Below are 16,870 nucleotides of genomic sequence, written 5' to 3'. Positions count from 1 at the left end.
GTAGGTAGACCATCAAGTCCAGGAGACTTGCTGCCAGGGAAGGAGCGAATAGATGCATCAACCTCCTCCAGTGTCAGTGGAGAGTCTAAATAGTCCCTAGCCTCATCATATCGGAAGGGCAGTGCAATGGCAGTGAAACTGTTAGCGGGTTAGCCAAACTGCACTTCAATCTAGACTTGCGCCAGATAAGTTAATTCAAAATTTATACAAGAAGTCTCAAGTCCCAACTTCTGAGGGCTTAAGTTTAGCAACTTGCTTAAACAGGGTACCCCTCAAGAAGGTTTTAAATGCATCTCAGACCACCATACCCGGGGCCAAGTCCTGATTTGCAGAAAATTAACCCTCCCATGCAGCCTCCAGTTCAGATCCAGCCCCCATTTGCCTTAGTCAAAATGGATTGAGCTTAAAGAAGGTTGCCTGTGCTGATTTGCCAGATCTAGTCCAAGGACAAGCGGGGAGTGGTCTGATATCACCCCAGACTCATACCATACAGAAGTGACTTTAGGTATCAAATTGTAAAAAAGGAGGACCAGGTCAATCCTCGAGAGTGATTGGTGTGTATGCGAAAAGCAAGAGAAGTGTTGCACTCCCGGGTGTCTTGCCCATAAAGCATCCACCATTTCCATTTCTGCCACAATGGCTACAAATCTACCACCTGTCTAGGAAGAAGGACCCGAGGCGACTCTCCATCTATCCATAACAGGGTCCAAATCATTACTGAAATCTCCTAGACAGACAATGGGAATATCAGGAGACAGCCATAAAGGCAGCAGCTTTTTTCAGGACATTTTGGGAATAAAGCAGAGGGAGTGTTAGGTTACGCTGCGGGGGGCGGTCAGGGTTAGGCTGTGGGAGGGGAGGGTTAGGCTGCGGGAAAAGTGGGTTATGGTTAGGATACTTACCTGCATGTGTCAGGATTTCCACCATTGGGATTACGCTGCCAGGATTCTGACCGCCGGCATTATCAGCGCCGGGATCGCATACCCAACTCGGGAGGGGGACATAAATGGCCAGTTATAGAAGGTGTATAGAATTAATCTTTCTTTGAAATAACACATGACGACCCTATGGGTCACTTTCATAAATTGTAATGTAAAACAAACCATTTTTTGCATAAGAAAAGAGACCACCCTCCTAGAAGAGGTGGTGTGAGAGGCACAACCAATACAAGGCCTTATATGAGACATAAGCCTACCGCCCACTTAATGAGTTTCAGTTTGGCAGACAATATCGGAACAGTAAGGTCGGATCCGGTGGAGGAATAAGAATCTCTTAATTTTATATTTTTCGCTGAAATATAGCTAGACATTTATAATAATAATAATTAGAATAAGATATATAATAAGAAACGTTTGGCCTAGGGGTGCCGTGAAAAAAAGAAAAATTCTGATACTATAGGGTGCCGTGATTCAAGAAAGTTTGGGAACCACTGCTCTAGCGGACAAGTTGAGGTGTATCCCATAGTAACCAATCAACTTCTGGCGATCATTCATCTAGTACATCTAGATGGGCCAAGTGGTTCTTATCTGCCGTCAAATTCTATGTTCTATGTTACATTCTGGAAAATGATAGCTGGAGTCTGACTCGATTCTACAACACCTCTTTAGAAGGTTTAAAAAGTTTCCCCCTAGTCACTAGCTTTGGTGATGACTTGGGTATTGGTCTTTGATGACTATAAAAACCAATGGAAATATGCGAGTGTTGACAGGCGTTGCATTCCAATAACATCTGAGGGTCAGCGTTCGGCCGGTCTCATGATTCATATATTGCATTACCTCATCTTGCTGCGAATTTAAGAGCTGCAGTTTCATGTGCTTCATGTAAGCCATGGTAATTGGCATATTATAGTCGATCATGCTTGTCACTAGTGTGGGAGGTTTTCCATTATCTGTAAGAAAACAAATAGCACAGTTAGTCCATGTGTTTTTATTAATTATTTTTTTTCATTAAATGTATACTTGTTGTTTTTTGTTTTATTAATAAGGGTAAGATATTTTAGCAACGTTAACTATTGGGGTTATTTTAATTGGAGCCACATTATGGCGTTTTCATTTAAATCATTTTTTTTCCCATTTAGTGAGACCCTTGTTCTCTTTAATATGGGTATGGTCCGCAAGTGCGTATTATATTAGTATTATTTCTTAGTAATCAGGTGATAGACCTTTCCAGCTGTTATAAACTGCATTGCTTAAGGAATACCCCATATTGCAGAGCTGGAATCAAATAGATATAACAGAAATAAAACAGTTACTGGGCTTAAGCTGATTAACTGTAGTGCCCTTATTTGTGTCCACTTTGTTTGTACAGATTCATTTATAGATTCTTCTATGTACAACTGTTAAGTAGAAAGCTGCATCATGACATGTCTTCTAAATGACTATGATCAATGACACGCGTTATCATGTATATAACGTACCTGGGGTCATTGCTCTCACCTTTGTGATCGCCTCCATCTGGGTTTAAGTGCATTCTTTTCTGACATTCTGAACAGCTCATTAGAAATCTGGTCACTGCTTCTCGGGGAAGGAAGGCATAGGTCTCGGAAATCTAGAGCAATTTACAAAACAGCCACCATATGAATTTAGCCACTCTGTTCAGTGATAAGCAAAACATATAATATAATATGCACATTTTCCAATATATATATTCTATTTATGAGACAATACATTTTGCAGCAACATCATAATATCCATTACTGCTACAGACCTGTAACTTTAGGTGGATCCTAAATCTACATCTATACCAAACCAAACTTTAATACGAGACCCAACATCCTAGTACCATTATAAAGCTTAACTGTAAGCTCTCAAACTATCTTGAGTCTTACAAAAGCTTGGATCCAACTCCAGCCAACTCTCCCCCATTTTCTATAAATGAAAGCAACCCTCTCACAGGCTAGTATGCATTCAGCAATATGGGATACAGTTCCAAGTTCCTCTCCCATTTCGCAACAGGGGTTTGATTTCCGCTAACGAGATCTTTACCGTGGGCCAACTTAGATCTTAAAAAAAATCCCTTTTCAAGGTGTGAAAGCTACAGTAATCCAAAATAATAGGTCCATTCACCATGATGACCTCCCAACACATACTTTTCAAAGATAAAAAGACCAAGGAGGATAGTTGGGTCCAAATGAGGAACATGGGAGATATGCAAAGATATATATTTTAAGGGGTCAATGTAATTAAAAGCAATGGTCGTGAGTTGCCAGAATTCAGACCATTTCCCCAGTAAACTCAAAGCCACAAACATCGCAGATTTTCAGTTGCTGTCCATAGAGTGTGTGCATGAAAAATCACCCATGTTTCTCTACTGTAATTATCGCCAATGTGCGCATTTGTACGAATTACTGAGAATTTAATTGACTCATTAATTCGGAGAACTGACTGACACATCCATAAAAGGACCTTAAAATGTCTACATGACAAATAAAATACAGTAATACAACTCAAAAGAATAAAAATGTAAAAAAAAATACTAGATAAAAAAACTATACCAACAACTGCATTAATAGCAATAATAAAATAGCCAGAATATATAAAAAAAACACTAAGAAATGCATGTATGTGGATGATTTTTTTTTTGCATGCACACAACGAAAAATTAATTTATGCTAAAAAAAACCCCTAACATCATGCACTTATGCACTTTAACATAAAACAACAAAATGAAAAGTGTTTTAGCAAAAAGCTTTGATTACAACCTTGAATGAGAGCAAAACTAAACAAACAAACCATTGTCAGGGTGAAATACAAAGTGATTTTTGAGAACATGTTGGATGTCAGTACTTTAGTTTAAAGGCGCATGCCAATCTTGCAGGCCAGCACACAGCATGACTTTTGTATAACCAGCATTAGTGGAATGCTGCCTCTCACCTTGGCCTGCTTATGTTCTAGCAAGACAAACAGTTTTCAGAATTTCCAACTATTTTTTTAACTTAAAAACACAGAACTATCATTCATTGTTAAAAGTAACTATTATTCATAGACCTCAGATGTTGAGGATTGACATTTTAGAACCTATTTCTCTATTATTTTTCTACAGTGGAATATGTATTTACATGGAAAAGGGCAACATACTTGTGCTAACTACACTGGGAGGGGCTGAATACTAATAAAAAAAGGTTACTTAATAGCCTTTAGAAGCTGTCAAAAAAGAATGGCCACAGAAAAGCCTTTTCATGCCACTTCTGGCCCACATGCTGCTAATTAGATAACCCTAGTTTAGTGCATACAAATTAACACAAACATGTTCATACAAAATGGTCCTGCCCAGCCAAGCTGACAATCTATTTTTGTTGTTCCTCAGAAGTCAAAGTGACAAAGTAACCTAGAGTAACTTATGACATCTTGAACATGCCAACATTCTTCAGTGCCGACATGTTAAATGTCAACATTACATACAATTTACTCCAAGGTAAGCTAAAGGCGGGTATCCACTTGCCGATTAAAATGAGTGATTGAACGATAACGATATCGTTATCGTTCAATCGCTCATTAATCGTGCACAAATCGGGCATGAAAATGTCGGAAATGATCAGCGATGCGTGCTCCCCCTGGTCGTTTCCAATGTCAATTATCGCCTGAACATGCTGGTCAATCTGCCGATAACGACAGATAGACCATGTTCAGGGATGAGGGAGGGTGTCTACACTGAACGACATATCGTTCAGTGTAGGCACTGCAGGGGAAGAGGAAAGACAATGTTGTAATTGTACTGTCATTTCACTATCTGCTAGTGGATACGCACCTTTATTTTGTATCTAAGGAAATTGTATTAATAATCAATTAGCTTACATTTAAAAATAAATATTAAACAAAATGAGGATAAAGCTTAATATTTCTGTTTTTCATATCACAAGTTTAGTTCTCATCTATTACTCTAAGCATGAAGATGATGAACAAAATCTTTTAGAATGTAAAGATTAATTTGCATGACAACAATTTAATTTACAGGACCACTAAAAACATCAAAATTGAAATTTGTGTTAACCAGCTCTGTGGATAGGGAAAGTGTTAATTGCAAACAGCTGAAACTCCTTCCACATATTAAGGATCAGATCTAAAGGTGCCCATCCACTAGACGATTTATTTGAACGATTGAATGATAACGATATCGTTATTGTTCAATCATTCATAAATAGTTTGGAAATTGCTTGCAAATCGTTTGTAAAAATGTCTTTAATGATCAACGATGCGCATGCCCGCTGGTTGTTTAGACATCTATCATCGTGCAAACATGCTGGACAATCTGACGATCTCGTCAGGTTCAGCATGCTTGCAGATGATTGATGAGCCTGCACTGATCGACTGCTCATTCAGTGTAGGCTCATCACAGACTGACAAACGACTGCACGATTACAATATCGTAATCGTGAAGTTATTTTCATGTCTGCTAGTGGATGGGCACCTTTAATGCCATCTGTAGCAAGTGAAAAATCTGGGACAGCAGTAGATCTGCTGCTAAATGTGTCTGTTTGTGCAGTGTATCCATTTTAGGAACTCCATTGTGGGGGCCTGATGTCTTCCATGACCCTGCAGCACATAGGATGGGCTCCCATTGCTAAAGGAAACACACTGCTTATCATACAGATGCTGGCTTATGTTGGGTCTCTCACTCAAACTTATCTCACATCAAGGCAGAGGCGCCTCATAAATAAACTGGCTATGATAATAATTTCCTTTACAGCAATTCTATTAACCTCTTGACGCTTCAATGAAACACCCCTGAATCTATACGGGAAAATCATATCTTCTGTGGTTACAACAGAAGATTGCTTCTTGCAATACACTAGTCTAGGTTAAATATATTATCCACTTTGCTTCCATAAGAACAGATTTCCTTTCAGTATTTACTATTTCTAAATAAGCACAGAGTAAAGCTGGCCACACATGTGCGGACCAAGTCGCAAATTTGTCAGCTTTTGACCAAAATGAACATTGCACTGTCTCTGGCTTCTCTAAATGATTCCTTGAATTATAAATAGGCAGAAGGACTCACTGATGTTCAAACATCAAAGGGTCCTTGGTATCGGATCACTGAATCGAATTAATGGTATAGAATAGCCTTCTGTGCTATAATTATTATGACATTAACTAGATTATTTGTGGAATGTTGTTATTGTCTTTACTTTCAGCAAACTGTTTAGTATCATGTATTGTTATTATTGTTGGTATGGAAGTGCTCTGCAATGCAGAACAATGAGGAACCAGAGCATACATAAAACAGGAACATAAAAGGTAAACAAACTAAATGCTTTTATGAACACAAAGGGCAGAGAGGGCCTTGCTCATGAGAGCGCTCTAAATGGCAGAGTGTACAGAAATAAGAGTGTGGCTAAGAGTGGAAATTGGCACAGTTGTGATGGGGCATTAGTGTTGCTAGTGGGAATAAGTGCTAATAAAGAGATGAAGTGTATGGAAGTTGTGGTGCCATTGACAGTGAACAAGATTTAAGGGGAGATGGGAAGATGATTAGTTATGTTTAAGTCATGCAGTGCTTTAGGTAGCATTTAACATCCGTGTGAAGATAGCAGGGAGACAGTTAGCCACACAAGATAGTACAGAAGGAGAGAGATCAGGGGAGCAGAGGTCAATTTGGGTGTCATCAGCATAGAGTCGGTACTGGGGCCGAATGAGCAAATTAGGGGGGAGAGAGAGAGAGAGGGAGGGAGGGAGAGAGGGAGGGAGAGAGAGGAGACATTCTAGAAGCAGTTTGGTAGGTAGGAAGTGAACCTGGAAAGAACTGTGCAGCAAATGTCAATGGAATGTTGGTTGTGCAAGAAAGGAGAGTGATCAACAGTGTTGATAGCAGCGGAGATGTCCAGGAGTATTAAGAAGTGATTTTAAACTTAAACTCATTGATCACTTTTGTGTATGCAGTCTCAGTGTAATGGTGGAGACAGAAGCCTGATTGCAAAACACCCAAGTGGTTTGGAGGTAAAGAGGAAGAGATAAATAAGATAGTACCATAGCAATATGAAAAATATTCACACAATAGGATCCCAATAAGAGAAAACACATAGAAAAAGATCCCAGTGCTTGAAACTCAGGAGATGCTACTGTGAGTAGTTTAAAAAACAGCAATAATCATATTGCTAAATACACATATTTGCACAAGTAGGTGAAAATTATACAATTATGATTTCTTATAACTGTTTTTGACAATGGCTGATCTGGAAACTGGAATTTTATTTTCGGGATACGTTCGGGAAGCAGACACTTACATTACCGGCGCTGGAATACCGACGCCGGTCAGAATTCAGGCGCCAGCACCCCAAATGCCGGGATGCCGAAGGTAAGTAGCGGGGTTGGGGGTAACCGGTTTAGGGGTTAGGCACTGGGGGGGAGGGTTAGGTTTAGAGTGCGGGGAGGGGGAGGTTAGGTTCAGGCACTTGGGGGGGAAGTTAGGGTTAGGCACCAAAGAGGGATGGTTAGGGTTAGAGTAGGGAGAGGGGGAGAGTTAGCATACCGACCAACAAGTGTCGGTATGTTAACTCTGTCAGGATCTCGGCATCGGGCTTCTGACCGCCACTATCACGACTGTCGGCATTTCATACGAATCCCATATTTTCAAATGCTACAATTTTCAGTCTTTCTTACACTTTCCATAGAGGTGATGGTACTGTTAAAGCTTCACATCTAAAGCATAGCATATAAGTGCTCCAAAGTGTCATTCTTTCATTCATTGTTTTTTTTTGCTATATCACAAGTTCATACCTATAATTCTTATTAACAAGATAATCAATATAATCAGATAGACTATAAACATTAATTTTCATGAAAACACAATTTATAATATAGGCTGATTTAAAGGACCACTAAACCTCTACATTGAAATGTTCAAATGAAAAGTTTACATTACCACCAGCATTAGGAGGATGTCTTTACTGGGATCTGTTTCAGGTCAAACACTGTGGTTGAGTTCTGCTAAGTTTAGCTCTCTTTTCCGTCTACTGCATATACTGTACACCCTCCATTGTGAGGACCTGACTTCTTCCATGAGCAACATAAAGAAGATGTCAGACAGGTGCTTTAATCACTTGAGAAGTTTTCAAAAAGTGGTTTGACCACTAATTTAAATACATTACACAGTGTGTGAGCAGACCTTGTCACACAGAGACCCAATTTAACCCATGAACTGGAAAAATGCTGCTCTTTTTCCACTCTGATAAACTGCTATATAAATTGGGCATGAGCTTGAGATGTACAGTACTTGCTTGAAAACTACCTGTGTAGACTCATCCTAAAACTCCATACAGGAGAAGACTATTTTTAGACAATTAAGCAATAAATGGACAATGAATAATTCTCTACTGACCTACATGTGCATAGCATAATTTGAAAAGTAATTAAATTGGGGGGTGAGGTATAGGGATCACACCAGGACAGCCCTACTGTGGCTTGCCATGCAAATATGGCTCTGCTTGGTGAAATTCAGCAGTGGTCCCCACCAGGGCCGTAGCTAGGGTAGTGCGGCCGGTGCCATTGCACAGGGCACCACAGATCAGTGGGCGCTGTTTGGGCCTGTCAAATTTCTGTTTATTATCATTCTTTCTTGTAGCTTCCTCTTATTTCATCCCCAGCATCTCCTGGCCTCCCCTATCTCTTCCCTGGCCCTTCCCCATGAGGCCATTTCCCTTTTTTGGGTGCATTATGTCCCTTTGAAAAATGAGGCGGGCGCCAATGCTCTTTCTGGCACAGGGCACCAAATAGTCTAGTTACGGCTCTGGTCCCCACTAGCACAGAGAAATGGCTTACCAGGTGATGTTCCCTACCATTCAAGTAGAGGCAGTAAAATAATTTTTCAACCCTACTTTTTTAAAAATGGAAGAGGCGCGTTTAATAGGTGGAAAAAAATCTGTCTGACTTCATGATCACAGAAGTGATGCACCATGGATCAATTAACACACACACACAAACACTTCCACCACGAAGATTTATATGGCTACCAATATGTTTTAATGTTGTGTATAAGTGTTCACATGGATGTGTCCACATACAGCTTAACTCTGTGTGCTGCAAGTCATGTTAAATATAACGTGCGAGTGCTGTGCGACTCAGTAGCGCTAAGTGCCGGTTCGCACTACTTTTTACCTTCAGATGCATCTTCTTCACAAAGCGATGTGAATAGGATGCACAAGCAGCTTCTGTTGATTAAAATGATATGCAGCATGCCTATATTCTGTGTGCAACTGCGGCTGTATCTGCATGCGAAATGCTACGTTACAGTATCAGCGGCTGTGACACTGTAACGTATAATTTTGCATGCAGATATAGGCATACCGCATGTCATTTTAATCAGCAGAAGCCACTTGTGTGTCCTATTCACCTTATGTTGCAAATAAGACACATTTGAAGGTAAAAAGTTGCATGAAAAGTCGCTCAATGCTACTGAGTCATGTAACGACATGGCGTGAATAGAAGGGCTGTTAAACGCACAAGGAGGTAAGAAGTATGTGGACCATCTGTCACTGTTATCCCACAGACCTTGGGACAAGCAGCAAATGAAACATTGGCAGTGAGTGCTGTGTGTGTGTTCTCTTGCAAGTATTTATATGTGTAGGCAAACTGAAGAACAGTTTGGAGTGGGAATTAATTTAGAGAAGAAGTTACTGGCTTAGGAGATCATACAGATGAGTAATGAACACACATTAGTAAGATTAGAAAAGCAAAACTTAAAGTCTCCCTTGGGATACAAGATTGATCAAGTTTTTAGCATATGTCTTAACTTGAAAGTAGTACAACTTAATGGAAACACAGGGTAAAAGTATTGAACACGCTTACTGAAATTTATTTCAAATCAAGCGGGTAACGTCGGCGTATCTAAATATATTTGGGTAAAAGCTAAAAAAGTTCCCTGACCCCTGCAATATAATATACACCGGCCGCTATAGCTAAAAAAACAAGTACGTACATACAAAATTATAGTATCATTATTACCAAAATGAATCCCATTATACAAGCACATGCAGAATCAGATGCAGAATCAGATAATTCAGCATAATCTTTTCAGAAAGCAAGTATATAAATTTCGCAATTGCTTCAGAATCACAGTCCATGTACTTAACGCTGTGCATCGGTACAACCCAAGCAGGGGTTAAATATCTGTCATATGTGTTAATTGTGTTAATAGCAAACATTAATGTCACAGTCAGTTGTATTCATTAACCTGAAGTTATATAGCCGCTGTCACTAGCACAAGCACTATTCGTAAATGCCAAAATATTTATAAGGTTTGCATCATATTCATAAGTATACAAAGCAAATTCCAAAATACTAATGGATTTTAATCACTGAGAAACTTTTTATCCATTATTAAAAGCACAGACTGTGCAGCTGTGTTTCCATTGCTGAGAGCACAAAAGTAGCAATTCAGCCTTATCTCAGATATATGGTAAGATGCATTAATAGTTATAAGCATATGCAGCAATTATTCATGGACTGTGATTCTGAAGCAATTGTGATATTACTATATATTCTTGCCTTCTAAAAAGATTAAGATGAATTATCTGATTCTACATGTGCTTGTATAATAGGATTAATTTTGGTAATAGTGCTACTATAATTTTTTCTGCACTTGTTTTTTAGCTATACTGGCCAGTGTACAGTATATTATATTGTGTCTAATTGTCATATTATATAGACCATTTTTCTAAGCACCTTCTTTCCACACAAACAGCCTTCAAATCATGAAGGTTCCGTGGGCCTCTTCTATGAACTCTGGGCCAGCCGGTCGATGTTTGCAGTCTGCACATCGTAGTTCGTGTGCGTGAACTGGCCACTGCGATCAGGAAGCGATCACAGTGAGCACGCAGAGTCTTCACAGTGATTGACAAGAAGTGACTGTTTGAGGTTGGTGACGAGGGGTGGTCAGAGAAACGTAGGCGTGCCTGAGCATTTGAACGTTGTTACAGGGGCATGCATAATTAAGCCCCTGCGATAGCATACGCTGGCAGAAGTCTAGATGGCGACTGTAAGTTTAGCAGTTTCTGAGGTAGGGTCAGGTCAACCACAACTGTGTGGATGGTTCCGCTGTTACTCGATGTAACCGATGTTTTCGCTGACTTGCGGATGCATGTCATGGGAAGTGGGCAGGCTTTATACAGTGGTGGGCGTCTTGGTATAGAGTTGCGGTTACCGTGTGATTGCATTCATTAGCATATTTTCGCAGCGAGCAGTGATCTTTAGTTCTTTCTATAGATTTTCAATTGGATTCAAGTCAGGTGATTGACTGGGCCATTCTATCAGCTTTATTTTCTTTATCTGAAACCAATTGAGAGTGTCCTTGGCTGTGTGTTGGGATCATTGTCTTGCTGAAATGTCCACCCTCCTTTCATCTTCAGCATCCTGGTAGATGGCAGCAGATTTTTATCAAGAATGTCTCGGTACATTTTTCCATTCATCCTCCCTTCAATCATATGAAGTATGCCAGTACTGTATGCTGAAAAACAGCCCCACACCATAATGTTCCCACCTCCAAACTTCACGTTGGTATTGTGTTTTTGGGGTGATGTACAGTGCCATTTCTCCTCTAAACGTGGTGTTTATTATGGCATCCAAAGAGTTCAATTTTGGTCTCATCTGACCAGACTATATTCTCCCAGTATTTCACAGGCTTGTCCAAATGTTGTGCAGCAAAACGAGATTCAACCTGCTTTTTCTTCAGCTATGGAGTCTTGTGTGGTAAGCATGCATACAGGCCATGGCGGTTGATTGCATTACTTATTGCTTTCTTTTAAACAATTGTACCTGCTAATTCCAGGTCTTTCTGAAGCTCTCAGGGGCAAACGCAGGATTTTGAAAGGAGGTTTCCAATTTCCGAATACAGGGCCAATTAAAAAAATCCACAGACATACATATATACATATATATATATATATATATATATATATACCAATAGCCGGCACTCCCACAACCTTACTAATGTCCAACGTGCTGATTTGATATAAAACCAGATGAATGCAAGCAGCAGCACTCATTGTTTCCAATATATATATAAATATTTGATGGACTGTTCAGCATTACACACACTCTGACAGACACACTCACAAAAACTACACACACTGACACAGATACACTGATAGGGCACTCACAAAGACTACACACACACTGACAGACACACAAAGACTGCACACACACTATACAGACTACACGCACACACTGATACAGACTACACACACACACTGATAGGGCACTCACAAAGACTACACACACACTGATACAGACTACACACACATATACAGACACACACTGATAGACACTCACAAAGACTACACACACACACACACTGATACAGACACACTGATAGGGCACTCACAAAGACTACACACACACTGGCACAGACTACACACACATACAGACACACACACTGACACAGACACACTGATAGACACTCACAAAGACTACACACACACACTGACACAGACTACACAAAAACACACAACACAATCCTTTCACTTATAAACATGAAAGCAGGCAAACTACTGCATCATATAATATAGAACCCTCCCCCCCGCAACCCCCACCCCCTAGCACCCACTCCCCCCTCACCTGCGGCTCCAGGAGAGCGTGCCGAGAATAGTCAGCACCCGGCAGCACTCAGCTTGTCAGCGCCTCTCACAGTGCCCCATCGGAACTGCCTGGGAGGAGCTGCGCGCTGCCGCTGCAGCTCCCCCTACGTTCAGCCAGCAACCAAGCCCCAGCCAGTTGTAAGCTGAACTCCGGGCCCAGCTGGCGGAAGCTCCTTCACTTTAGAAAAGAATAATCAGCCGGGCAGCGATGGAGCGGCGGCCAGGGGGGGTTTCTAGATACTCGGAAACCCCCCTGCGTGCGCGTATGGCTCTCCACAAGTGGTCCTTGGCTCTTGAACAACACTTCTGATAATTAATTTCACTCCTCTGTCAGAAATCTTGCGAGAAGCACCTGGCCATGGCCGGTTTATGGTGAAATTATGTTCTTTCCACTTCCGGATTATAGCCCCAACAGTGCTCACTGGAACATTCAGAAATTTAGAAATCCTTCTGTAACCAATGCCATCAGTATGTTTTGCAACAATAAGGTTGTGAAGGTCTTGAGAGAGCTCTTTGCTTTCACCCATCATGAGATGCTTCTTGTGTGACACCGTGGTAATGAGACACTTTTTTATAGGCCATCAGTTGGGACTGTGGGGGTCATTCAGACCCGCTCGTGAGCGGCAGTACGCTTGCAAGCAGGTCGGTGTCCCCCACTGCGCATGCGCACGACGGAGGGAGCTCTGTCGTGCGCATGCGCGAGACCCGGAGAGCGACGGGCTCTCCATCACTCCGGGTCTCGCACCAAAGGGGGCGTGCTGTCGATGTTGATTGACTGCACGCCCCCTTTGGTGGGCGTGCCGGGGGTGTGCCTGCCAGACGGAGGCGTTCCCATGGGAATGCCTACCGTCTCAAGCCGGCCCCACTGACATCACTAGTGATGTCAGTGGGAGTGATTTTGGCTCTGATAGAGCCAGGGCTTGTGGCAGCGAGACCCTACCGCAGGGTCTCCATCGCAAGCCCGATGGTCGCGATGGTCTTGACCATCGCGACCATCATCATGGACGCTCGCATAAGCTGTGGGTGGTAACCCACAGCTATGCGAGCGTCCATGAGGACGCTCCTAAAACAGGTAGGAGGGCCCTGATTCAGAGCGAGCGCTCTGGTCAGCTCTGAATCAGGCCCTGAATCAGCTTATATTCATTTGTTCAGCTCTGAATCAGGCCCTAAATCAGCTTATATTAATTTGTACAGCAAGTGGCAGGGTTGCTTTCTAATTACTGATAGATTTTAGCTGGTATATTGGCTTTCCATGCCTTTTTACACCTCCCTTTCTTCATGTGTTCAATACTTTTTTCCTGTGTCATTTCACATTATTATACAGAACTTAATTTATGGACATCCATGGTTTGATTTATATGTATGTGTGGATTGCATGGGCTGTTGCTGACATTTTGTGAAAATTTCATTACAATAACCCCATCACAAATATATTTACTGAGAAAAATGTTGATGTGTTCAATACTTATTTTACCATATATATATATATATATATATATATATATATATATATATATATATATATATATATATTAGGGGTGTGCACCGGCCACATTTCGTGTTTTGTGTTTTGGTTTTGGATCTGGATCTTTCTTCGTGTTTTGGATCTGGATTGGTTTTGCCAAAACCACCCTTCCGTGTTTTGGGTTCTGGGTTTTGTGTTTTGGATCTGTATTTTTTTGAAAAAAAGCATAAAAACAGCTAAAATCACAGAATTTGTAGGTTTTTCTGCTCCTATGCTATTATTAACCTCAATAACCTTAATTTCCACTCATTTCCAGTCTATTCTGAACACCTCACACCTCACAATAGTGTTTTTATGTCCAAAAGGTTGCACCGAGGTAGCTGGATGACTATGCTAAGCGACACGAGTGGGCGGCACAAACACGTGACCCATCTAGGAGTGACACTGCAGTGGCAGGCAGGATGGCAGTTAGAAAAACTAGGCCCCAAACTGTACATAATGCAAAGAAAAAAAGAGGTGCAAGATGGAATTGTCCTTGGGCCCTCCCACCCACCCTTATGTTGTATAAACAGGACATGCACACTTTAACAAATCAATCATTTCAGCGCCAGGGTCTGCCACACAACTGTGGCTGAAATGATTGGTTCGTTTGGGCCCCCACAAAACAAGCTGGCAATTAATGTGTCCCTGCACAAACTGGCTCTACGGAGGCAAGATGTCATCCTCATCCTCCTCATCCACCGATTCCTCACCCTCTTCAGTGTGTACATCCTCATCCTCACAAAGTATTAACTCGTCCCCACTTGAATCCACCACCACAGGTCCCTCTGTACCTTCTGGAGGCTGGTCTCCCTGGAAGAGCTGATAATTCATTTTGATGAACATCATCTTCTCCACATTCTGTGGAAGCAACCTCCTACGCCTTTCGCTGACAAGGTTCCCGGCTGCACTAAACACTCTTTCGGAGTACACACTGGAGGGGGGGCAACTCAGGTAAAATAGAGCCAGTTTGTACAGGGGCCTCCAAATTGCCTCTTTTTCCTGCCAGTACAGGTATGGACTGTCTGACATGCCTACTTGGATGCTGTCACCGATGTAATCCTCCACCATTCTGTCAATGGTGACAGTATCATATGCAGTGACAGTAGACATGTCAGAAATTGTTGCCAGGTCCTTCAGTCCGGACCAGATGTCCAAACTTGGTCCTGCCTGCCCTGCATCACCGCCAGCGGGTTGCTTAGGATACCTAAGTTTTTTCCTGGCAGCCCCAGTTGCGGGAGAAAATGAAGAAGGAGCCGTTGACGTGTCACGTTCCGCTTCAGCTGACAGTGTGTTCACCAGCAGGTCTTTGCACCTCTGCAGGCTTGTGTCGGCCGGAAAGAGAGACACCACATAGGCTTTAAACCTAGGATCGAGCACGGTGGCCAAAATGTAGTGGTCTGATTTCAACAGATTGACCACCCTGGAATCCTGGCAAAGCGAATGAAGGGCTTCATCCACAAGTCCCACATGCCGAGCGGAATCGCTCCGTCTTAGCTCCTCCTTCACTTTCTCCAGCTGCTTCTGCAAAAGCCTGATGAGGGGAATGACCTGACTCAAGCTGGCAGTGTCTGAACTGACTTCACGTGTGGCAAGTTCGAAGGGCTGAAGAACCTTGCACAACACGGAAATCATTCTCCACTGCGCTTGAGTCAGGTGCATACCCCCTCCTTTGCCTATGTCATAGGTGGATGTATAGGCTTGTATGGCCTTTTGCTGCTCCTCCATCCTCTGAAGCATATAGAGGGTTGAGTTCCACCGCGTCACAACCTCTTGCTTCAGGTGATGGCGGGGCAGGTTCAAGAGTGTTTGCTGGCGCTCCAGTCTTCGGCACGCAGTCGCTGAATGGCGAAAGTGGCCAGAAATTTTTCGGGCCACCCAAAGCGTCTCCTGCACGCCCCTGTCGCTTTTCAGAAAATTCTGCACCACCAAGTTTATTGTGTGAGCAAAACATGGGACGTGCTGGAATTTGCCCAGATGTAATGCCCGCACAATATTGGTGGCGTTGTCAGATATCACAAATCCCCAGGAGAGTCTAAGTGGGGTAAGCCACTGGGCGATGATTTCCCTCAGTTTCTCTAAGAGGTTGTCGGCGGTGTGCCTCTTACTGAAACCGGTGATACACAGCGTAGCCTGCCTTGTAACGAGCTGGCGTTTCTGAGATGCTGCTACTGGTGACGCTGCTGCTGTTGCTGCGTAAGGTGATACATCTACCCAGTGGGCTGTCACAGTCATATAGTCCTTAGTCTGCCCTGTTCCACTTGTCCACATGTCCGTGGTTAAGTGGACATTGTGTACAACGGCATTTTTCAGGACACTGAGGACACTTTTTCTGACGTTTCTGTACAGTCTCGGTATCGCCTGCCTAGTGAAGTGGAATCTAGACGGGATTTGGAACCGGGGACACACTACCTCCATCAATTGTCTAAATCCCACTGCACTAATGGCGGATACCGGACGCACGTCTAACACCAACATAGCAGTCAAGGCCTCAGTTATACGTTTTGCTTCAGGATGACTGCTGTCGTACTTCATCCTCCTCGCTAAGGACTGTTGGAGGGTCAATTGTTTAGTAAAAGTAGTGGTGTTCCTACTTCCTCTCTGGGATGATGAACGACTCCCAGCAGCAGCAGCAACAGCAGCAGCGGCAGCAGTAGGCGTAGCAATGCAGGATCCTCCGGAGGAATCCCGGATAGGAGAGTCAGTCATGCCAGTGATATGGCCTGCAGGACTACTTCCGATCCTGACTAAGGAGGAAATTGACGAGGAGGGAGTTGACGGTGTGGTTTGCAGGCGCT

The 16,870-nt window shown here is 42.5% G+C and overlaps 1 protein-coding gene across 3 annotated transcripts in view; it reads right to left on the bottom strand.

Annotated features, from left to right (window-relative positions):
- Positions 1 to 16,870, bottom strand: part of NOL4 (nucleolar protein 4) — a 377,579-nt gene that overhangs the window by 180,565 nt on the left and 180,144 nt on the right. For all 3 annotated transcript variants that reach the window (XM_088469570.1, XM_088469571.1, XM_088469572.1), the window contains exons 3-4: positions 2,436 to 2,547; positions 1,776 to 1,888 (exon numbers count right to left, since the gene is read on the bottom strand). In XM_088469570.1, coding sequence (XP_088325696.1) covers positions 1,776 to 1,888; positions 2,436 to 2,547 — 225 coding nt within the window. The remainder of the gene's footprint in view (positions 1 to 1,775; positions 1,889 to 2,435; positions 2,548 to 16,870) is intronic.

Source organism: Taudactylus pleione, unplaced genomic scaffold (genome assembly GCF_031769625.1).
Source record: "Taudactylus pleione unplaced genomic scaffold, aTauple2 ptg000093l, whole genome shotgun sequence".
Lineage (NCBI taxonomy): Eukaryota > Metazoa > Chordata > Amphibia > Anura > Myobatrachidae > Taudactylus > Taudactylus pleione.
Note: the sequence above shows the minus strand (reverse complement) of the source record. Positions and strands in the feature narration are given on the sequence as shown.